Source organism: Dipodomys ordii, unplaced genomic scaffold (assembly GCF_000151885.1).
Source record: "Dipodomys ordii isolate 6190 unplaced genomic scaffold, Dord_2.0 Scaffold2, whole genome shotgun sequence".
Classification (NCBI taxonomy): Eukaryota; Metazoa; Chordata; class Mammalia; order Rodentia; family Heteromyidae; genus Dipodomys; species Dipodomys ordii.
This window is the reverse complement of record NW_012267218.1, coordinates 33,099,616-33,123,377: the sequence shown is the minus strand read 5'-3', so window position 1 is coordinate 33,123,377 and position 23,762 is coordinate 33,099,616. Positions and strand designations below refer to the sequence as shown.

The 23,762-nt window shown below is 39.8% G+C and overlaps 1 protein-coding gene across 1 annotated transcript in view; it reads left to right on the top strand.

Annotated features, from left to right (window-relative positions):
• The window catches only part of Syt16 (synaptotagmin XVI), a 93,463-nt gene that overhangs the window by 34,895 nt on the left and 34,806 nt on the right, over nucleotides 1–23,762 (top strand). Inside the window, exon 2 of the mRNA XM_013014814.1 lies at nucleotides 22,784–22,993. Within this exon, the coding sequence (XP_012870268.1) occupies nucleotides 22,784–22,993 (210 nt within the window). The remainder of the gene's footprint in view (nucleotides 1–22,783; nucleotides 22,994–23,762) is intronic.

Genomic DNA, 23,762 nt, shown 5'->3' with positions numbered 1-23,762 from the left:
GGGGAATCACAGAAACAGTGGGACAAAGGGTGAACCAATGCAACAGCAATACTCACTAGACACTATGTTGGAAACGACCTTCACAATTTGTGTGGGAGAAGGGAGTGTGGGGAAGGAGGGAAGCAGGAGAAAACGAGGGAGTAACACTGTTGGAAAATAAGTGTACTCATTGCCTTAAAAAAAGAATATAAGATTTCCGTATCAAAAGTGTATCATTAGAGTCTAACATTGGAGACTAAGAATCTACATGAAACTTCATAGTGAAGTTTCAAAACACAAAAGGTAAAATATACAATAACTGTTCTGGAGATAAAAAGCAGTCATATACAAAATAGCTATCTGGCTAATATCAGGCTTAACAGTTCTGACAATAAATCAATAGAAATCAATAAATGCTTTATAAATTAAAAAAAAGAGAAAATTCAGTAGATCCTTGGCATCTACAGGTATATGGTACTAAGGAGACTGCTGTTGTAGAGAAAACCAAGAGAGTTTAGGATGCATAGAGTTCAGTGTGTTATTAAAAATATATGGATACCATACAGAGTAGGTGTGAAATGTCATGGAGTAGGTTATATTATGGTCACAAAATTACAATGGTACACAGTAATACTGCTCACCAAACCTAACCTTATTTGCTGTTGTTTAGCTATAATACTATGCATGTTTGATTCATTCCCCCCATATAATTATATGTATATATGTATATATATGTATATACATACATATATGTGTATATATACATATATATACATATATATATATATACACACACAAAATAGCATGTCTGGTAAAGACATGCTGCCTTTTGATGCATCTACAATGTTATTTAATTAACTTAATCATATCATGTGCCATTTCTGGTTTGAGAGGATTATTATAGTTTCTTACCTTGTTATCTGGGCATTATTTACTTTATTATTTTTTTGTTGGTTGTGGGGCTTGAACTCGGGGCCTGGGTGGTGTCCCTGAACCTATTTGTGTTCAAGGTTAGTGCTCTACCACTTGAGCCATAGCGTCACTTCTGCATTATTTACTTTGGGGAAAGCATTTTTTTTCTCACAAAATGAATGCTAGGGAAACACTCAGCATTTCACACAAGGCTTTAAATGTAATGGACAGTAAGGTAGCACTGGTTGAGAGCTGCCTCAGGTGGGTGTGGGTGTTTAAAGTTTTCGTTCTTGAAATTTCTTTTGAAATTTTGTTTAGTATTTTTACCACAATCTATCAAAAACCATGTGGAATAAATCTATAAGGTAGGCATTCTATACATAAAAAAAATCATGTTACAAATGTTAGTAGGAAATGTGGGCAGTAAAGCCCATTGCTGATGAAGTATCTGGTAGAAATGCTAACAGTATGGAGCTGTGGACAAAAGGCGGGGCTTGCTATAAAATGTCAAAGAGCCTAGTGTCATTGTGGTCCTATTCTTGTGTTTCATGGTGGGTAGAGTTTGTGAGCAGTGGAACTAGATATTTAGTGGAGATTTCCACGCTAATTGTTGGAAGAACAGCTTGGTTTCTCCATTGAGGATGGGATTATTAAGCAAACAGAACTTAAAGATTTGGAAATGTTTTAGATTATCTTTCATAATGTGAGTGGGTCCCATCCTGTCCACCGGAGCCTGAACAGAGCAAGAAGATCAGGTAAAGCCAGGTGCCAGTGGCTCATGCCTGTAATCCTAGCTATTCAGGAGTTTGAGATGGAGGATCATGGTTCAAAGCTAGCTTAGGCAGGAAACTGCTGAGACTCCTTTTTTATTTTTCCTTCCTTCCTTCCTTCCTTCCTTCCTTCCTTCCTTCCTTCCTTCTTTCCTTCCTTCCTTCCTTCCTTCCTTCCTTCCTTCCTTCCTTCCATTCTTTCTTTCTTTCTTTCTTTCTTTCTTTCTTTCTTTCTTTCTTTCTTTCTTTCTTTCTTTCTTTCTTTCTTTTTCTTTCTTTCTTCCCCTCCCTCCCTCCCTCCCTCCCTCCTTTCCTTCCTTCCTTCCTTCCTTCCTTCTTGTCAAAGTGATATACAGAGGGGTTTTCAGTTACATAAGTAAGGTAATAAGTACATTTCTTGTCAAACTTGTTACCCCTTCCCTCATTTTTCTCCCACTTTCCCTCCCCCGAATCCCTCTCTCAAGTTGTACAGAATCTCACTGTTGCATTGGTTCCCCCCCCCATACTTGTCCTATGTCTCACCATTCTGTTGTTCCCCTTCCCTTCCCTAATTCAGATAAATGTATATATAATAACAGGGTACCAAAATCAAATACAGAGACAACAGGGGTTATACCATAGGAGGAAGAACATATAAAAGAAACAATAAATCACATAGTACAATAAAAACAACAACAAGAAAAACCTCTAGTGTCCATATCTTGGAGTTCATTTCACTTAGCATCATCTTATATGATCATATGTATGTAGTTGGTGAGCTATTCTGCTCATCTGCTAAGATTATCCTAGATGTATACTATTTATTGCAAATAAGAGAAACCATGGGACCTACGTTTCTTTGGGTCTGGCTTACTTCACTTAATATGGTTTTTTCCAAGTTTCCATTTTCCTTTCTAATCAGGCAATGTCATTCTTTCTAATGGAAGCATAGAATTCCATTATATGTATATATATATATATATATATATATATATATATATGCACACACATCTATGTATGTATATATCTCTATATATCACATTTTCTTGATACACTCATCTACTGGAGGCAATCTGTGTTTGTTCCATATCTTATTTAACAACCAAAAAAAGAGGTAGAAGTAGAGCTGTGGCTCAAGTAGCAGAGTACTACTAGCCTTGAGAAAAAATGTTCGGAGACAGTGCCCAGGCCTTGAGTTCAGGCCCCAGGACTGGCACACACACATAAAAAAAGATCAAATACGAGGGAACTGCACCTTCTTTACTTTAGAGAGTGGACATCAGCCTTCTATCCAAACACAGGAACTTATGCCATTGATTTCTCTGGGCCTTGGGTCTTGGCACTCTGATACTAGCTTGATGGCTGCAGATCTTGAGGCTTCTGAGTTTTCCTAATTTTATAAGCTAATCCTTATAATAAATAAATTCATGTATACACATATAGTCTTCTATTTCCATAGGTCCCACATCTAAGGAGTCAACCAAATAGAGATAAAACTATTTGAAATAAAATGTTTTAAAAGGTCTAAAAAGAAAGCTTGAATTTGCCACATACCGAGGATGACAGGACTAAAATGTCATGTCGGCACATCCTGCTGTGGTAGTCTCCCATTTATTTTTTCACTGCAGATAGTCATCTCCCTCCAGCCCTCCCTATATGGGCATGGTTTGCCTGTGCAGGATGTAGGTACACCCATTATGGTTGTGTACAGTAAACATGTGTAGAATTAGTTCTTGTCATTATTGCCTAAACAATATAGTATAACAACAATGTATAAAACACATAGCATTAGATATTATACATAATTGAGAGTTGGTTTAAAGTTTATGAATGGATGCACATAGCTTATATGCAAAAACTAAATCATTTTATAGAAAGGATGTGAACATCCATGGATCTTGTAGTGGTGTGTGTGTATGTGTGTGTGTGTGTGTGTGTGTGTGTGTGTGTGTGTGTGTGTGTGTGTGCATTAATAACATTTGAACTCAGGGCTTCATGCTCTTGTTTGGCTTTTTTACTCAAAGCTCTAACACTTGAGCCACAGCTCCACTTCTGGCTCTTTGCTAGTTACTTGGAGACAAGAGTTTTACAGAGGGTGAGAAAAAGTAATCATTGTATTGAAGATACACTATGTAAAAAATGAACTATGTAACTTGGAGATAAGGATGGGAGGAGGAAAATGGGGGAGAATGAAAGAGGGTGACATTGACCAGGAAGCATTGCATTTCCAACCTGACATAGAATTGTAACACCTTACAACTACTTAACAACAACCACAATAACAATAAAAAAGACTCTCATAAGATTTTCTTCCCAGGCTGATTTTGAACCATGATCCTCAAACCTCAGATTCCTGAGTAGCTAGGTTATAGATATAAGCAACCATCACCTGGCTAGAAATTTGGTACTTAAAGAGGTCCAGGAACCAATTTCCTGCGGATACAGAGAGAAACTATGTCCTGGGAGGATTGGGTGGGGGGGGGGGGGGGGGGGATGGGAAGGGATGGGAAGGGGAAACAAAGGAGGAGGCTACAATGCTTGATAAGAAATGTGCTCATTATCTTGCCCATGTAATTGTAACCCCTCTGTACAGTATTTTCACAATAAAAAAGAAACTATATCCTGTTCATTCTGTTTCTCAGAGAACAATGACTAATACAGCATTATAGTACTTTTTAAGTATCTTTGTCCATTACTTTATTCCTAATAGCATATTAGACACTAAGGACACAAACTAGAGAAGAGTTAAGATTGAAAACTTCTTGAAAAAGGTAGAGGAGCCATATTTATATTAACATATGTAAAAAATGCAAATAAGATAATAGATATAAACTCTTTGTGACAGTTACAAAACTGGATGGAACCAAGAATATCACTATACTGTGGGGGAACATTTTTATTTGATGGCATAAGTCTTGTTTGGGTAGTTAAATACCTGAAAATCAAGGTTTTATTTTTGTGCCCCCCCAATTCAATGTCTTTATTTTCATCATGAATCAAGAAACATTTTACACAATATAACTAAATATGAAAGTCACAGCCATGAACATGTGTATCCATGACATAACAGGTTAAAGAAAGACAATGTGTTATATCCAACTCTCTTAATAATTACTTACCACCTTGGTTTATCAACATGGGTGTGATCATAGATATCTGAGTCACAGAAGCTTTATAGGAAAGCCTAAATAGTTAAAAAAAATCCCTTTCCATTAATGAAGAAAGGATATTCATTACCAGATTTTATCAAAGGCTTCTTCTGGGGACTGCTCTTCCAATATTTGCTTTAAACCACTGAATATCTGATGAATGATCAGATGACTTGTTTTGGAATATAGCTTTGATTTTTCTCTCCAAAGAGCTGTTTCTTAGCTAAGTGAGTATTTGCAGTCAGTGTTTCTTTTCCGTTGCTATGATCTATTTGGATATATTTACCATAGATTCGGTGTTCAGACTTTAAAGCTGCTTCATCAAAATTATGTCTGTGGCTCAATGCAGCTCTATTGCCAGATTAAACAGTCACTTTAGAAACAGCATTAAAGAGGCTTTGCAGAAAGAGGCGGCAGAATGAGTGAATGAACTGAGCATCTAGAAAGTCAGAAAAATGACACCACCTAGAATCACAGGAGCTGTTCATTATCTTTCTCAGCTTCACTTGCATATCCCAAACACTTCCTTTAGTATCCATGGCAATAGAATTAAATATATACATATATATATAATGCCTAAGCTGGGTACCAGTGGCTCGTTCCTATAATCTTAGCTACTCAGGGGACTGAGATCTGAGAATTGTGGTTTGAAGCCAAAGCAGAAAGGTTCATGAGATTCTCATATCCAATTGACCTGCAAAAGCCACATGTGGATCTGTGGCTCAATAGTCTTGAGTGAAAAGGTCAGGCCCTGAGTTCAAGCTGTAGTACTGGGACCAACAGAAAGATTCTAAATGGGAGCATTTGAAATTTAAAGTATTGGCTCACATTTGTTTATAAGCATTCATTGTGTTTATAAGGGTTTGGGAAAAGGAAAACAAGAACAAAAACCTTTCTGGTTTTGTGCTTTCTCTGCATGTGCAGAAATTTAATTATCAGGTCACCTCAGTTCTCAGCCAAGTAAATTATAGCCTTGGCCATTCATTTATATGTAAATGCCACCGTTGTAGTAAAACAAGACAACATTTGGTGTCCTATCAACAAATTCCCTTGTAGAAAGCATACAAATGAGAAAGCAGAGCTTAGAAGATTTGGGGAGACTGGCAGCTTATTGTTTGCTCTTGTCTAGGTGAACTCTGTGACAGAGCTGAAACAGCTCTATCATCTAGCTCTAATTGTCTTGACCAAAATGTACATAGCATTGGCACTGTGAGTCATGTCAGTGAGAAATGAGGGTCAGGGGTGAGTCCAAGCACACAAATTCTGGTCTGAATTCTCTTCTGAATATTGTCTGTGGCTTAGGTTGTCTGATCCTCCATCGTCTCATTCTCACGTAAATGCATTCAGGGTAATGGTTCTCTTATTTCAGTTGAGTCTAGCCAGATGGGTAAATAATTTTGAAATGATCCCATAGGTGAATAATCAGAACACAAAATGCCTGTTCAGAGACAATTTGATGCTGATGGAGGCGCTCACTCTCGTGGTGAGCTGAATGTGTCGGTAGGCAAGTCCTGGCTTATTCAAGTTAGTTACTCACCACATCAGCACAGCGAGGCTGGAATCAGAGGCTCTTGGTTTCATCAAAGAAAGAGTTCAGGGACAGACACAGAGGAAATTTATTGGTAACCGTAAAGTAAAACAAAGCAAAGGACTTCACATTAATAAAACATAGGAGAGCCAAACTTGAGAATGAGTGGCTGCCCCAAGGGCCTTAAGATTTTCAGCTTTTATTGGAGTATGGATATATATATATGTATGCATATATATGTCTGTATATATATGTATATATATGGTATCTGGGGCTTGAACTCAGGGCCTGAATACTGTCCCTTAGCTTTGTTGCTCGAAGTGATGCTCTACCACTTGAGCCCGGCTCCATTTCTAGCTTTTTGGCAGTTAATTGGAAATGAGTCTTTCAGATTGTCTGCATGGGCTGGCTTTGAACTGTGTTCAGCCTTCTGAGTAGCTAGAATAATGGGCATGTAATTACACCTCACCCAGATCTTTGCATACATTGGGGAGGGCAGTTTTTGACTTTAGATTATCATGATCAGATTGGGACTTTCCTTTGCTGTAAGTGATGGGGCCTATGGATCAGTAGGCCCTACACATGTCACAAGTTGTCCCATTGAGGTTAGTGTATTTTTTTGTTTCTATTTCCTGACATTCATTTAGATAAATATTACTTTATATGATCAGAGGCTCATAGGAATTGCACCTTTGTGTTCCTTCTCTGAGAATATCCTCCTTTGGATTCACTGTGTGTGAATGCCTACAAATGTATCATGGCCCAGTGTATTTGAATGATTTTTTGGTTTTTGTTTTGCTTTGTTTTGGTTTTTTTTGGTCCATCATAGAGCTTAAACTGAGAGCCTGGATGTTGTCTCTGAGCTCTTTTGTTCAAGTCTAGCACCATTTTGAGCCACAATACCACGTCTGATTTTCTGATGGTCAAGTGGAGATAAGAGTTCTGTTTTTCTTCTGGTTAATTGGATATAAGAATCTCATGGACTTTTCTGTCTGGTCTGGCTTTGAACCATGCTCTTCAGATCTCAGCCTCCTGAGTAGCTAGGATTATAGGCGTGAGCCACCAACCACCTAGCTTGACTGCATTTTTAATTTTAAACCACCACTCAAGTCATGGTTCTCTCTATTCCCTAAATCCTTACCTAACCCCTACGTCAGCTGGGTTTGACTTGAGTTGCACAGAGAATAGTTTCAATAACTGAAGAAATAGGAATGAGATGAGAAGAGAGCTAAACTATTGGGGGTCCGTAGTGGCTTGTAGTAGGCCAGAAGAAAGGCTGCTTGAGGCAGGAACTTTTTATCAACCAACTTCTTATGAGCTTTGTTGGGGCCCAATTGGCATGAAATAAGTTACACATATGCAAAGTGTAACATCTCATCAGTTCTGACATAGTCTATTTGTGAAACAGTCACCACAGTTACAAACATTGCATCATTCCAAAATTTTCCTCAGGCCTCTCTGTAATAAATCCTTCTCTACCCCACCCCAGTCCATCTCTGGCCTGTTTCTTCTCACCATATGTTATTTTTTAAATTTTTTAATTTTTTTTGCTGGTCATGTGGCCTGAACTCAGGGGCCTGGGCGCTGTCCCTCAGCTCTTCAGCTCCAGGCTAGCACACTACACTTGAGCCACAGCGCCACTTCTGGCTTTTTCTGCTTATGTGGTGCTGAGGAATCGAACCCAGGGCCTCATGCATGCAAGGCAAGCGCTCTACCACTGAGCCACCTTCCCAGCCCCCCATATGTTATTTTTAATCTTACAATATATTATATATGTAGGATCATATAAGTATATTTTTATTTGGCTTTCCTCCCCCCATCACCCAGCTAATTGCAATTTGTATGCATATGCATGCTTATTGTATTATGCCTGCATACAATAGTGGGCATAAATAGTTCATTTCTTTTCACTAGTGAGTAGTTTTCCACAGCATTGATGGACCCCAATTTATTTCTATGTTTGCCTACTGATGGACTTTTGAGTTGCTTCTAGATTTTGACAATTACAAATACATTTTCTATAAACAAGAGTTTTTCTTGCTTTGGGGATTTTCTAGAAGGGTAGCAATGCTATGGACAAATGTATTTTAAAAATTTTAAGTAACTTCCAAAGAGTTCTCAAAAGTGGTTTCACTGTTTTATATTCTTACTACAAGCATCTGAGGGCTCCTGTTACATTACCCCCTTGTCTTTGTTTTGTTATCAATTTTTTTGTTGTTGTTGTTGGTTGTAGGCCTTGAACTCTGTGCCTGGGCGCTGTCCCTCAGCGCTTCAGCTCATGGCAAGCACTCTACCACTTGAGCCAGTGCCACTTCCATTTTGTTTGTTTGGGGGTTTTTTGGTGGTTAATTGGAGATAAGAGTCTCACAGACTTTCCTGGTAGGGGTGGCTTTGAACCGAGATTCTCAGATCTCAGCCTCCTGAGTAGCTAGGATTACAGGCATGAGCCACCATTGTGGTATTAATTTGCAATGAGTGAAATTGAGTACTTTTCACTGGTTTATAGGCCGTGTGTTCCTAGAGCCTATGAACGGAAATTAGGATATTTTTATTAGGTTGTTTATATTTAGTTATAATATTATTGAGCCATTAAAGATCTTTATTCTGGATAGAAATCCTTTATCTGACAAATACATTCTGTATCTGGCATCCCATAGTGTATGGCTCTGCCCTTTTCATTTCTTACTGATATAACTCAAAGAATGAAGATTGTAAGTTTTGTGTGTATGTGTGTGTGTGTGTGTGTGTGTGTGTGTGTGTTTGGAAGAATGACACCACCCCATTTGTTAGGAAATGGAAAGACTTGGAAAAAATCATATTAAGTAAAGTAAGCCAGACAAAAAGAAACATAGGTCCCATGGTTTCCCTTATTTGCAATAACTAGTATACATCTATGATAATTTTACCAGACAAACAGAAAGGTCAAAAGCTATGTACATATGACCATATAAGATGATGCTAAGTGAAATGAACCCTAAGATACAGATGGACACAAGAGTTTTTTTCCTTTGCTGCTATTGTTTTTAATGTACTGTGTGATTTTTTTTTGTTTCTTTTGTATGTTCTTCTCCCATGGTATAACCCCTCTTGTCACTGTATTTAATTCTGGTGCCCTGCATCTTGTATAGACAATTTTCTGATTTAGGGAGGGGAAGGGAAATAACAAAATGCAGAAACAAGGATACAGGTTGACCCATTGTACCCATGAGATGTACAAGACACTATGTTGAAACCGAACTTTACAACTTGGGTGGGGGAGGGAGGAGATGGGGTGGTGGGGAAAGAAGGGATGGTAAGGGAAAAACAAAGGAGGAGGCAACAATACTCTAAAGGAAATGTTCTCAGTACCTTACTCATGTAACTGTAACCCCTCTGTACAGTGTCTTGACAGAAAAAAAAAAAAAAGATGGCGTTTCATGGACTTCTCTTCCTGATCTGGGTATGAACTGTGATCCTCCAGATTTCTACCACCTCATTAGCTATGATTACAGGAGTGAAGCTCTGGAACCCAGTTATATTTTGTTGCTTTTAATGAGAGGAAAACCTTTTGTTAAATTTCTAAGTATTAATGCATTTGATACTATTCTAAGAGAGTTATAAAAAGTTTTCGGGGCTGGGAAGGTGGCTCAGTGGTAGAGCGCTTGCCTTGCATGCCTGAGGCCCTGGGTTCGATTCCTCAGTACCACATCAGCAGAAAAAAAAAGCCAGAAGTGGCGCTGTGGCTCAAGTGGTAGAGCCTTGAGCTGAAGAGCTGAGGGACAGCGCCCAGGCCCAGAGTTCAGGCCCACGACCGGATCAAAAAAAAGAAATTCATTTTCAAGAGATTGCTAGAATATAGAAATAGAACTGATTTTCATGTACTGCTAAATTCACTCAGTAGTTTTCATAGTTGAGGCTTATCTGTAGCATTTTGTAGTAAATCACTAATTCCTTTTTCTTCAGACTGAGGAATATACCTCGTATGATGACATTCTTTTGGTTTGTTTTTCATCAGAAATTAAAATCACATTCTGTCAGTAACTTTTTCTTCTTGTGCTGTGGCAATTGATTTTTCTTTTATTGTATTATGGTGTTGAATTATATTGACTGAAGTATCTTAAACAAGTCTTGTAGTTCGAGGTAAACTTTATAAGATCATAACATGATTCTCTCACACTTAAATGACTTTATTTCTTCATATTTTGCTAAGGATTTTTGTAAGCATAGTTATAGTCTTCCGAACAGGTGATATCTTTGTCAAAAGGTGTAGTAGTAGTCTGCAGAGGGGAATGCTACCTCTGCTTTCTGTAATAGATGCATAGAGATTACTTGTATGTGTTAGGTTTAGAATTCTGTACCCAACAATTGCAGACCACGCTTTATAAATTTGCATAGTCACCATTGACTGGGTCATAGCACTAATTTATATTCTTGTTGAATTTTTAGTTGGTCTCTAAGTTACTTTCTGAGAAAGGTTAAAAATTCTTAATTTTTAATAACCTTTTTGTTGTTGTTGTTAGTCATGGGGCTTGAACTCAGGGCTTGGCTGTTGTCCCTGAGTTTTTGTGGTCAAGGCCAGTGCTCTACCACTTTAAACTACAGTGCCACTTCTGGTTTTCAAGTGGTTAATTAGTGATAAGAGCTTCACAATCTTTCCTGCCTGGGTTGGCTTGGACCAGTGATTCTCATATCTCAGCTTCCTGAATAGCTATGATTATAGGTGTGAGCCACCGGCGCCCAGATCAAACGTATTTTCTACTTTCAGTTTATGACTGCTTCCTGTACTTGTTCTGTTACGAGGTACATACACACTTCTGATTCATGAGTCTTCTTGATGAATTGACCACTTTCATATCATAAAACATACTTTATTTTTTAGTGGTGCTGGGGTTTGAACTGAGGGTACCCACTTGCTAGGCAGGAAGCCTAGCATACTTCCTCTGTCCTCATAATATTCTGCCTTAAAGCCTAATACAATGTCACCAGGTTCCTTATGCTTACAGTTTTGTAACATATTTTCAATCCTTTTGCTTTTCAACCTGTCTGTATTTACATTTAAAGCAGCCCATTTTTAGTCATCGGATAGCCAGATCTCACTTTTTTATTTAGCTTGACAATCTGTGGTTACCAATGGGTTATTTATTCATTTGCATTTCATGTATGAACATTATTTCATCTTATGTTATTTTCTGGTTTATTTTCTATTTGTTGTAGCTGTTCACATTTCCAGTTCATCTTGCTGCTTTGTGCATGTGTTAATCATCTATTACTTTAATATTTAAATTTAACTCCTCTACTAATCTTCTAACTGTGCCTTTTTTTGTGTGTTTTCTCAGTGGTTACTTTGGGATTGCATATACAGCCTCAGTTTATCAAGCTCTAGTTTGAGGTATTCAAGTACCACATCAAAAATGTATGCTTTATACCACAGCATTGTACCTGATGCTTTGTGATGGTATAAATCATCAACTGCCCTCTCCTTTGTGAATTTGTAACTTTGTTGTTTTCTTCATTAGCCCCACGGTATGACGTTATATCTTTTCTTTAGGTAGTTATCTTTTAGAAAAGTTGAAATAAGTATCATACTTTGCTTGTCCATAGAGTTGGTATTTCTATTGTTTTTCATTCCTTCCATTTGAGATTCAGTGTTTTTTTTTTATTCTGTCTTTTGCCCAAAGAACTCCATCTAACAGTTCTTGATGTACAAGTTTTGATCAGTTCTCTCTTTGTGAACCCCTTTTTGCTGCCTCTGCATAGAGAATTCAGGGTTGACAGTTTGTCATTCCTTACAGATCATTCCATTGGTCTTTGGTTTCCATTGTCTCAGAGAAATCTATTCACATCTGTACTACAGTTCTGACGCACAGTTTGTGCTTTATCTTACTACATGCAAATGTTTTGCTTTTCTGTTTTTCAGCTAATTGATTACGATGTCAAACTTTTGAACTAGGTTACTGATAGTTTATAATCTATGTGTTGATTTTTTTGTTTTTACAAATTTGAGAGATTCTTGATCATTATTTTTCTGTCTTCTTTGTTTTCTTTTGTTGGGGGCTTGAACTCAAGGTCTGGGCCATGCCTCTGAGCTCTTTTGCTCAAGGCCAGTACTCTACCACTTTGAGCTACAGCATGACTTCTGGTTTTCTGGTGGTTAATTAGAAATAAGAGTCTCATGGACTTTCCTTCCTAGGGTGTCTGAATCGTGACCCTCAGATCTCTACCTCCTGAATACTAGGATTTTAACTGTAATGTCTTTTCTTTCTTGAACTCCAGTTATACTTATTTCTGACTGCTTGATATGCTAGGGTAGTTACTAAGGCTTTAATTTTTCCATGGTTTTAAAAATCTACTTTGGATTGGTTACTTTCCATTGAGAGTTTTTGCAATTTCATATCATCTCTCATCTGCTATAACATCATTAAAATATTTTCAAATACTACATTCTCAATTCTAGAGCAATTATTTAGTTCTTTTATGTTGTTTTCATTTCTTGCTGAGATTATTCCTTCATGTATTTATTGCAATCATATTTTCCTTTGAATTTTTCAAACATGTAGGAGATATTTATTTTATTTTATTTTATTTGTGAAGATACTGTACAGAGGGGTTACAGTTACATGGGCAGGATAATGCATACATTTCTTACCAAGCATTGCAGCCTCCTCCTTTTGTTTACCCTTCACATCCCTTCCCAGCCTCCCCCCTCCCCCCAATCCCAATCTTTCTCCTTCCCCCCTTCCCGCCCCCCCCCCCCGCACCAACATTGTAAAGCTCGTTTTGGACATGACAACTTGTACTTCTCATTGTTGCAACAGGTCCACCTGTATCTTTAAACAACTGGTTTTTCCCCTTTTCAGTTATACTGACATCAAATATAGTGAAAGCAGGGGTTATACTGTGGGGGAGGGACATACAAAGCAACAAAGAGATAATCTTATAAGTGCATTAGAAACACATGCATGAAAGAAAAAAACATTAAGATACATATCTAAGGGTTCATTTTCCTGACATCACATTATCTGACCTTTTCTGCTTGACTCATAGATATGTAGGAGATGTTTTACAAGGTTTTGTCTCCTGCATCCAACCTCTTCATTATCTTGAGGCTAGTCCAATTGACTGATTATTTTCCTCAGTTATGCATGTTTTTCTATTGTGTGTGTATATGTCTAGTAATTTCTGATTATTCACTGGTTACTGTGAAGGAAATCATGAGCCATTGGCATCTTTCCTTTTTCAAGAGTTACTTTGCTCCAACATAAAATTAAATGACTAGCTGATTCCTTTTCCCTTATGATTTTATACTTTGTTAGGATGAGGCTGTGTTTCTCTTTTACTGTTTGTTTTATTTTTAATATTGACCTTTAAAGTGTTCATGGAAAGCCTAAAGTGTTTACTAAACTCTTGTGATTTGGGTAGGGTCAAAGCTTTACCTCCTTCTCCCTTAAGATGGGCAGTAGGGACATGTCTGTTTCAAATGTCACCACTAGGTTTTACATTTTTTGGTTCCTTGGATTCTCCCCTTTGCAGTAATAGATCAGATTTGAGTCAGGGGTTAAGCTAAGTTTGCCTTACTTTTGAGTTTTCTCTATAGTTCCCTCCTTTCTGGGATTTCTCCTGTACTTGGAGCTACTCTGTCGTGCTGAACTCTTGTCCTCTTATACCTGATCAGTAGCTTATCCCTTCCCAAAGATAGGCTCATAATCCTGTGCCTCACCCACCAAAGATGCCTCTTTCCAAAAGGAAAATGCCACCCAGGTTTTGCCTGTTCTTGTTCACACTAATGCCTGCAAATAGTTGGTTTAAAATTTTTTTGTGATGGGCTAGGAAGGTGGCTCAGTGGTAGAGTGCTTGCCTCGCATGCATGGGGCACTGGGTTCAATTCTTCAGCACCACATAAACAGAAAAAGCCAGAAGTAGCGCTGTGGCTCAAGTGGTAGAGTGCTGGCCTTGAGCTAAAGAGCTGAGGGACAGCGCCCAGGCCCAGAGTTCAAGCCCCACAACTGGCCAAAAAAAAATTAAAAAGTGAATTTCTAATTTTTATTTGTAATACAGTTAGTTTGAATTGCTTTAGTATTGTTAGAATTACCATTCTCAATATTGTAACTTCCTGGTTTCTTGCTATAGTGCTTTCTATGCTACTAAATTTTAGGGAAAGATCTTCTATTGGATGTAGTCATACTTAACTATTGCCATCTCTCCATTCATATAGGAAACTGAGTTGTCACAATGTCTCACCCAAGATTTGGAGTGATATAACAGGTGTACCCATGAAAGTCAGATGTGGTCCTTCCTCCCACCAATGAGCTGTTAGACAATAGGTAAATCTCTTCAGGAGTATCACCTGTAGCTCCCACTCTACCCCATGAGAGGGTTGAGGTTATAGTAAAGCCTTTTTCAAGCTTCTTTAAAATGCTAGGCAGAAGAATTATTCAGAAAGCATTAAACATACTAATGCAAAATATCTCTGATGTTTTGTGGAGGATGTAGAACCCAACCCATTCGGTGCATTGACCTAGACTTCTACTTCCACAAAGAAGAAGACCCACAAAGAATTTCTGTGATAATCTTTGCTCTGTGCAGAATGTAGGATGGAAACATTAAGATTGGATGGAATATGAATCTTTCCCCAGTGTGCTGAGTCCACAAATGGCAATTTTTCCCCCTGTTGTCACCCCTGTTTTTCACTTCAACCAACTTCTTGTCCTCACTTCTATCCTCATCCAGCCACTATGGAAAGGCAACTGCTGGTGGATTTTTGAGCAATCTTGTTTCAAAGGAATTTCCTAGGAGTGTAATTATAAGGAACAGGCACTGTGCTACTGAACACAACAGTCTCCCACCTGTCTCTACTTGGAGTCTTGAAAGTGTGAGCAATACTTATTTCTAACCCAATTGCTCCTGTGTGGGTTGAAGATGAATTAATAATTGTGGAACCATAGTGATCCTTTATAAATTCTTTCTCCATCTGTAAAATAGCAGCAGACAAACTCAAGAAATCCTCTTTTGCATTGCCAGTTGGTAGATTTTTTTTTTTTTTTTTGCCTTAGAAGAAGCAGCAAAATGAGCAGGTGTTGGGCACAGCCTACTTCCAGACAGCGATGCTAACTCCTACAGCGCTCTCCTCATCCAAGCTTGAGAACAAGGCCTGTGAGATGAGGTGAGAAATGCAACCCACACAGTCGGCTTCATCTTCCACTCTCTTGGCCCCTGTTCCTTCCACCCTTCTCCTACAACAAAACAAGCCGGATGACAGATTCTCAAATCCAACCCTGGAAAAACAGGAATATTCTTTCCTTTATGAGAATGCAAATATGCCTACAAGGCATTGCACACAGAGCAATCCCATGATGAAAATGGTAATAATCAACAGTTTTGACTTTTGAAAAATATCAATCCGATGCTAAGTGCATGGACCTGGTTTATCTCATTTACTCATCACAATCATTTCGTGAGCTCAAGAATGTCAAGATCAAGATGCTGAAGCTCCTGAAGTGAAGGAACTGTCTGAGGCCACAAACCAAATGGAAAATGCCAGGGTCAAAATCTGGCAGCTCAACTCCATGATCTGCCCTCATAACCACTGGAACCTTCCCTGGAGTTGCATGCAGCAGGCAGGTTCTGTCTCTTGCAGGTGGAAAATGAAGATAGGATTTCCCCCCTTCAATTAGAAAACAGCTCATTGGAAGTTAGAAAGGAGGACCTTCTGTTTCCGTTCCAGTAGGACTCACTACTGATGGCTCAGTGCAATTAGCTTTCTCTTTCAGTTAACATAAAGTCCCTGTTAGTGCCAGATGCCCAAGCTTACCTAGATGGTGGGTGACTAAAGGGATAAAGCCAGGTGTCCATGAGTCAGAAAGATGGTAGACAATGCTGATTTCTCTTTGATAATTGACGTTTAGATGATATCTAAGACATCTAAAATCTGACTGAATAAAATCAGCAGTATTTCAACTTCAAGATGGATCTATGATAATTATTCAGGTTTTTGCTCACACCGGCAAACTCATTGATAAGAAAATGGTATTTTAATAATGAAAATTGTCTTTGCACTACTTTAATTCATGAGATATTTAGTTCACATGGAATTTGAACTTGACATTTGCATGGCTGCTTCAGAAAAATACTGTCTTATCTCTGAAGGAACAGCTACAATTTGGAAATGACTTTGGATTCCCGCCCCCCAGGTTAAATTGAATGAAGTCAGATCAGCTATATAGTACATATATAGGAACAACTATATAGGCAAGTAACTGAGGGCTGCCAAAAAAGTAAAGAGCCAAGATTTGAATTTTAAAACACACACACACACACACACACACACACCAGAGACAGACTTACAGAGATAGACATAGTCACACAGAGAAAGACAGAGATGCAGACATGCATGTGCATGCACGCGCACACAGACACAGACACAGACACAGACACACACACACACACACACACACACACACACACACACAGATAGAAAAGAAAACTGTATGGAAACCGTAGTGACTTTAGAGCACTGGTGATCCCAGTCAGGTCTGGTGTAGTATGATCATGGGTCAATTGTTCTTTGCCTCTTTGGGCTTTGGTTTCAATATGTGGAAATTAGGGAGTAAGCTGTCTAAAAGATCCTTTCTGGAGCATTCAGACTGCCCATACTCACTCTGGGCTCACTTAGCAGGAAGTGTCCTAGAGGGGTCATTACCCCTGCTCCCCAACAGTGATTTGGGGTTTCTGTCCTGGCGGTGAAAATGAGCAAAAGAAACTGGAACTGTTAGGTGGATAGGGATAGAAATTGGTGACTACAGTACAGGACAGATAACATTTGGCCCATTGTGATGCTGCTTCTTCCCATAGTGCCTGGGGTTCCTACTCAACCAATGAGTAGAGCAGGGGGTGTGACTGCACAAGCCAGCAAGCAATCAGCACACCACCAAGGGAAGGAGTTATGGGAGGAACCCCATACTATAAAAATTACCTTCTAGGAGGACTCCTCTTTGGGACTGTTCTCATCAGAGAATCTCCCTACATTCTCAGTTTTACCTTTCACTTTCGAAGAAATCTGTTTTGTCTGCTTTAAGAAAATGAAAATAATTAGGGATAGATGCTCATGAGAATCCCTGCCGTCCAACCTATGTGATTTTAATGTTAGAGATAAAACATAGCTGTCCAGGGTTTAAGAAGTCTTCTGCCGGGCGCTGGTGGCTCACGCCTGTCATCCTAGCTACTCAGGAGGCTGAGATCTGAGGATCACGGTTCAAAGCCAGCCGGGGCAGGAAAGGCCGTGAGACTCTTATCTCCAATAAACCATTAGAAAATCAGAAGTGGCACTGTGGCTCAAGCGATAGAGCGCTCGCCTTGAGCTGAAGAGCGCAAGAACAGTGCCCAAGCCCCACGACCAACAACAACAACAACAACAACAAAAAGAAGTCTCCTTCTTTGAGGTATCTATTGACTTTGGAGCAAGACAGCCTGGGCTGGAATTGTGGTCCATTCTACACTGTGATGACTGTGACAAATGATCAACCTCACTGTACCTTAGTTTTCTTGCTCATGGGGTGGGGACACTGAGTGTAGTTACTTCATTGCGTTGTTGGATGGAATAAATAAATGAACCTATGTCAAGTTCTGGATCAATGGCTGGCACATGAGACATGCTATCTGAGGGCTGCTTTTGCCATTCTCATAGTGCCACCATTTCTGCTCAATGACTTTTGGGAGGAAATCGCAGATTTCCTTTACGGACTGAGAAATCTCTGAGGTCCTTGGGAAATGACGCTTGGAATAGCGTGTGCACTTGTAGCTGTAATCCCATAGGGAGCAGCAGGCCACTTATCCCACAGACTGCCCGTGTACATTCATACCCACACCACGCCTCGCCAGCTGACTGTGCTTCCCACTCAACTTCTCTTTTTTTCAGCCTCCTGGCAGATTTCAGGGCAAATACAAAGTTGCCTCTTGCATTACTCTGAGGAGTCAGCTAGATATAACTTCCTTATGCAATAATATTTGATGCTATGCTCAGTGGTTAAGAACAGAGGTCCTCTGTTCATATCCCAGCCGTGTTGTTTTCCTAACTTTGCTTTCGATGACCAGTCAACACAGCAGCTCTGTGTGCCTCCGTTTTGTCTTTTAGATGGTGGGAATAATATGGGCCCCCATTTTGTGGAGTGTTTGGGATGATTAAATAGAATATGCAAATCCCAAGAAGATTGCCTGGCAGATATGTTGAGCACATGTCATAGTCCCTACATGATTTAGTATCTCAGGTGAAGAGAATCTTTGGTCTCTTGAATGATCAGTAACTCTGGGGTGGCAGGGAGGAAGTCCCAAGGACTCTATGCTAGAAAGTTAATTAACTTGAATAATTAATTTTAAACATGAGAAAATAGCTATATATTGGATCATCTATTTGTTTTACAACCACTTAAAATTGCCTAATTGGCTAGTAGCTCATTCCTATAATCCTATCTACTCAGGGGACTGAGATCTGAGGATCGTGGTTAGAAGCCAGCTTGGGCAAGAAAGCCCCTGAGACTCTTGTTGCCAATGAACTACCTCAAAAAAAGCCAGAAGTAGAGCTTTGGCTCAAGTGGTAGAGTACTAGCCTTGAGCACAAAAGCTCAGGGACAAGGACAGTACCCAGGCTCTAAATTCAAGCCCCAGAACTGGCACAGAATACCAAACACACACACACACACACACACACTTAAAACACACACACACACACGCAGACACACAGACACACACACCCTCTTAAAAACTGGCCTAGTAATACAAATAGAATAAATCACAGAGTTGGAAAGAACTCCAAAGGATGTTTAGTCCAACAACTCCTCACTAGCCTGTTTCCCCCAGCCTGCCTCTGGGGTGGTTATTTGGTCTGCTTCTCTGGGGGTAAAGGGGGTTTAGTTTTATTCCCATTGTCCTTGGGATCTCTCCCATGTGTAATGTGCACCCATACCAGAGTGCTGTGAGTCATATATGCAGCACATGCAAGCACAGGGAACTTCCCATTGTGGTGGTTTTCAGATGGGAATAGTGTGGGTGCTGATGATTGGAATACTAGTGAGAATGCTAGTTTTCTGGACATTAGTTTTTCAGGGAATGAAACACAGCCAATGAAATCAAGTGAGAGGAAACCAATGTGCTCTCATGTTCATGGTTTAGATGTTCTACTAACGGTGAGAACAGTCAGAAATTAGATTGACTATTGGAGCAGGAACTGTGGAGGTGGACAACTCAGGGGCTAGAAAAGGCCCTGGGAGGGGCTGGGAAGGTGGCTCAGTGGTAGAGCACTTGCCTTGCATGCATGAGTCCCTGGGTTCGATTCCTCAGCACCACATAAGAAAAGAAAAACCCGGAAGTGGTGTTGTGGCTCAAGTGGTAGAGCACTAGCTTTGAGCTGAAGAGCTGAGGGACAGCGCATAGGCCCAGAGTTCAGGCCCCATGACCGGACCCCCCCCCCCTCCAAAAAAAAAAAGAGGCCCTGGGAATGACTCACCACTTAGAAATGATTCCAGACCAAGGTGAAGACCAAAGAGAATAAGGGACTTGGCCACTACAGCTGTCTACTATGAGGACGCAGCCTCAGTGGTCCCCTCGGTCGGAGTCTCTGTTACACTCCTCGTTGCCAGTGTGGTTTTCAGTCATTTGGGGATGTCTTGGACATATCTCTGCCTCAGTTTCTTACCTGGAAAAGGGAAATAACAATTTTTATGTGGATTACATAGGTATAAAGCACATCTTAGAATAATGCCAGGTACATAGAAGCATAGTGTTTATTAATGGCCTTTCAAAGAATCACAGGAATATCAACACACCATTTCCGCGCCCCCCTCCCCGCCCCAGCATAGTTATTTGAGCTCAGAGTCTCTTCTTGGCTTCCAAGAAATGCCTCCTGCCACTTGAGCCATATCCCCAGCCTTACCTCTTTCCCCCTTGGCTTATTTTTCAGGGTCGTATACTTTTTATATAGCTAATCTTCCTGCTTGCACTTTCCACATAGCTGGGGTGATAGGTATGTACCACCATGCCAAAATAACTTTTTTTTAAACCAAGGCTGGCCTCAAACCATGGTCTTCCTAACTTCCACCTACCAAGCAGCTGGGATTATGTGTACTGGCTGCTGTGCCTGGCTAGATAGGTCATCTCCTAATCAAGCCAATGAATAAGTGTTTTCACCAGGCTGCTGAACAAAAGTTATTTTTTGTCTCACTGAAAAAGAGTATGGGTTTGATTTCTTTTTTATTCTGGTTCAAAGCGATTTTTTTTTTCAGGATCCATCTATGAACTCACAACTGTTTTCTCCTTTGGAATCCCTTTGGGACATTTAGATTTAAAAGTGACTCTTCCTTATTTGTAATTACCAATTCATATTCATCAAATGTGGAATAATGTGCTATATAAGGTGTCCCCATTGTGTCAGTTTTGGGGGTAAGGCCCCACATGGTATGAGGAAACCTTAATAAGGGAGAGTAGAGTCAACAACTATTTTACAGAAAATGGAAAGAGACTTTGTGCTTGATTTCAATGATCAAGAGAATATTCCAGAAAAGATAAAGGTTGGGACCTCAGTGACAAGTTGGATTCTTGATAAGGCTGAATGGGGAGGCTGGGAAAGAACTGACCAGGCATGGAGACAGTATGTGGGTGTCCCTCTGAGTGCTTGGGATTGGGCCAAGATGAGGTGTCTGTGCTTACCAATGTATCCAGCATTTAACAAGTGCTCATGAAACATTGCTTTACATGATGGGGATTGAGAGAACAAGAAGGTGGTATTCTTACTTTCCCGGGAGTTATAGAAGGAGGACAGAGCCATGAAGATTCATGCCGGAAGAACTGCTCAAGGAGAGATGATCAGGGAGCCTACAGGATCAAATGACAAGTGAGGATGGGACATGGATCAGCAAAGCAGGAAGGAGGTGGGGGAGACAGAGGCACATCAGAGGCCAAGAATTCAGAAGTATCTTGACTTGTTGGGGAAACTGGCCAGAGGGCAGGGTGTGCTGATGTGTGGAAGGCATGGAGAAAGTATATGTACAATTCAAAGGGTAGTTCATCAGCATGGCTCTGATGGATACCACCATGAAAACAAGAAAAGGAACCTTTAACACCCTGTTGGAAGTAGCTTGGTGTGGTGTGATTGGGAGTAAACAGTAGGGTAGGTTTCTAAAGGTATTAAAAACAAAACTGCTGAATGCCCCAGAAGTTCTTCTTCTGAACAAATACTAAGAGAATCTAAAATCACCATCTTGTAAAGATCTATGAATTCTCATATTTATTGCAATATTATCTATAGTAACTAAGATATGGAATCAACCTAAGGGTCTATAGACAGAGATATGGATAATGAAAATGTGTTGTGTACCTATGAATATGTATGTATGCATATACATATAATAGAATATTATTCAGCCCTATAAAAGGAGATCCTGGTGTTTGCTACCACATGGATCTTAGAGAAATCATACCAAGTAAAATAAGCTATAGTAGGAAAGAAAAAATATTACATGATCTCATGTGTGTGTGTGTTTTCCAGGCAAATTTATAGAAATAAGCAATGGTTGCCAAGGATGGGGATGGAATATGGAAGAGGATAGGAAGATATGGGTCGAGGGATACAAGGTAGCAGATACTGAGATAAACAACTCCAGATATCTAGTGTACAACTGGAAGATTCCAGTTAATAAAGTTGTATTTATTAGGGAAATTTCTTAAATATGTAGATTTTAGCTCCACTTGACACACACGCACGCACACCCTCCCCTCCACACAGAGTAGTTCTATGAGATGATAAATTTGGTGACTAGCCTTAAATAGTAACCATTTTTATTATCAATATATATATATATATATATATATATATATATATATATATCCTCTAACCTCATGTGGTAAATTTCAAATATGGCCCAAGTGGTAGCACACCATCTGTGGGAGAAATATTCACCATACAACTTATCTTTTAAAATCCATAACCAATATTTCAAAGATTTGGATTGGGTTGTTGATATAAAGGAGGATTTAGAACATTTATCCTATGAATGAGTTAAAACACACACACACATACACACACCCTACATATACATATGCAGAATCTTTTCAATACCTGAAAGCTTTTGGGAAACTCTTAGGTTCAATCATCTCATCTCTGAAGCAGGGCTTAGCCCTCTGTGTTTTGTAAGTAAACGCTCAGTTTGTAATATAGCAGGTCAATGGGCTGCTTAGCCCAACACCACGGCTCTGTGGGTGGGTTCTGGATACCCCAGTGTTTTCTGTGGTGCTCTTCACCCATTTCTAATTACCTTTGTGAGCTTTCTATTCCTGTCTCATCTCTTTGGATGTAAGATTCTGCTTCAAAAGCACTTTCCATCCAGTTTGAACTTGGCAGGTCCAGTCTAATCCTCCATGTCCTTCTCTCCTTTCCTGGATTATCTGTCTCTGTGTTGAATTACAACCACAGGGGAGACTCATGGCTGTTGCTTTGTCCCCAGTTGACAGCTTTGGGGATGGTGAAGAAGCATCGACATCTTCTGAGAGTGATGAGGACGTGATCAAACAATTTGAGATTTCGGTGTCGCGATCCCAGAGTTTCCGTGCAGCATCTGAGAAGGGAAAGACAACAGAATTGAACCAGAAACTCAAATGCAGCCGTTTGCTCTCAAGCCATGAAGAAGACAGCACAGAAGCAGGTGTGTACGGAGGTATTCCTTACACTATAATTTCCCTGTACCAATTTCCCTAGACCAAGGATGTAGGTGTATGGTAAGAATATTTTTGAATCACCTAAATACTGTACATCTAAGAGTCCAGAGAGGAAAAGAAAATGAAGCAAATGATGCAAAATAATCAAGAGAGAGGATGCAGAAAGAACAATATAGTCTCCCTCCCTCCCTTCCTTCCTTCCTTCCTTTGTTCCTTCTTTTTGTCAGTTGTTTGGTTTGAATTCAGGGCCTGGACAATGTCCCTGAGCTCTTCTGCTTAAGCCTAGTGCTCTACCACTTTAAGCCACAGCTCCACTTCCTGTTTTCTGGTGGTTAATTGGAAATAAGAGTCTCATGAACTTTCCTGCCCAGGCTGGCTTTGAACTACAATCCTCAGGTCTCTGCTTGCTGAGTAGCTAGGATAATAGGCATGAACCACCAGCACCCAGGTCCAAATAGTATTTCTTAGTGCTTTACCAGCAAAGGGCAGGCATTCCTCTGACACCTTTCTGCCCAAAGCCCTGATGAGGCACAGATACTGGAACAAAGAAGGGTCTGGGAAATGTAATTAATAAAAAATCAAGAGATTGCTGGGTCTTAGGGAAACTGTCTGTGGAGTCTTTTGAGGAACCTCCATACTGCTTTCCAAAGTGGTTGAACAAGTTTACACTCCTACCAACAATGCAGTAAGGTTCCCTTCTGTCCACATCCCCTCCAGCATCTGTTGTTATTAGAGTTCTTGATTATAGCCATTCTAACTGGAGTGAGG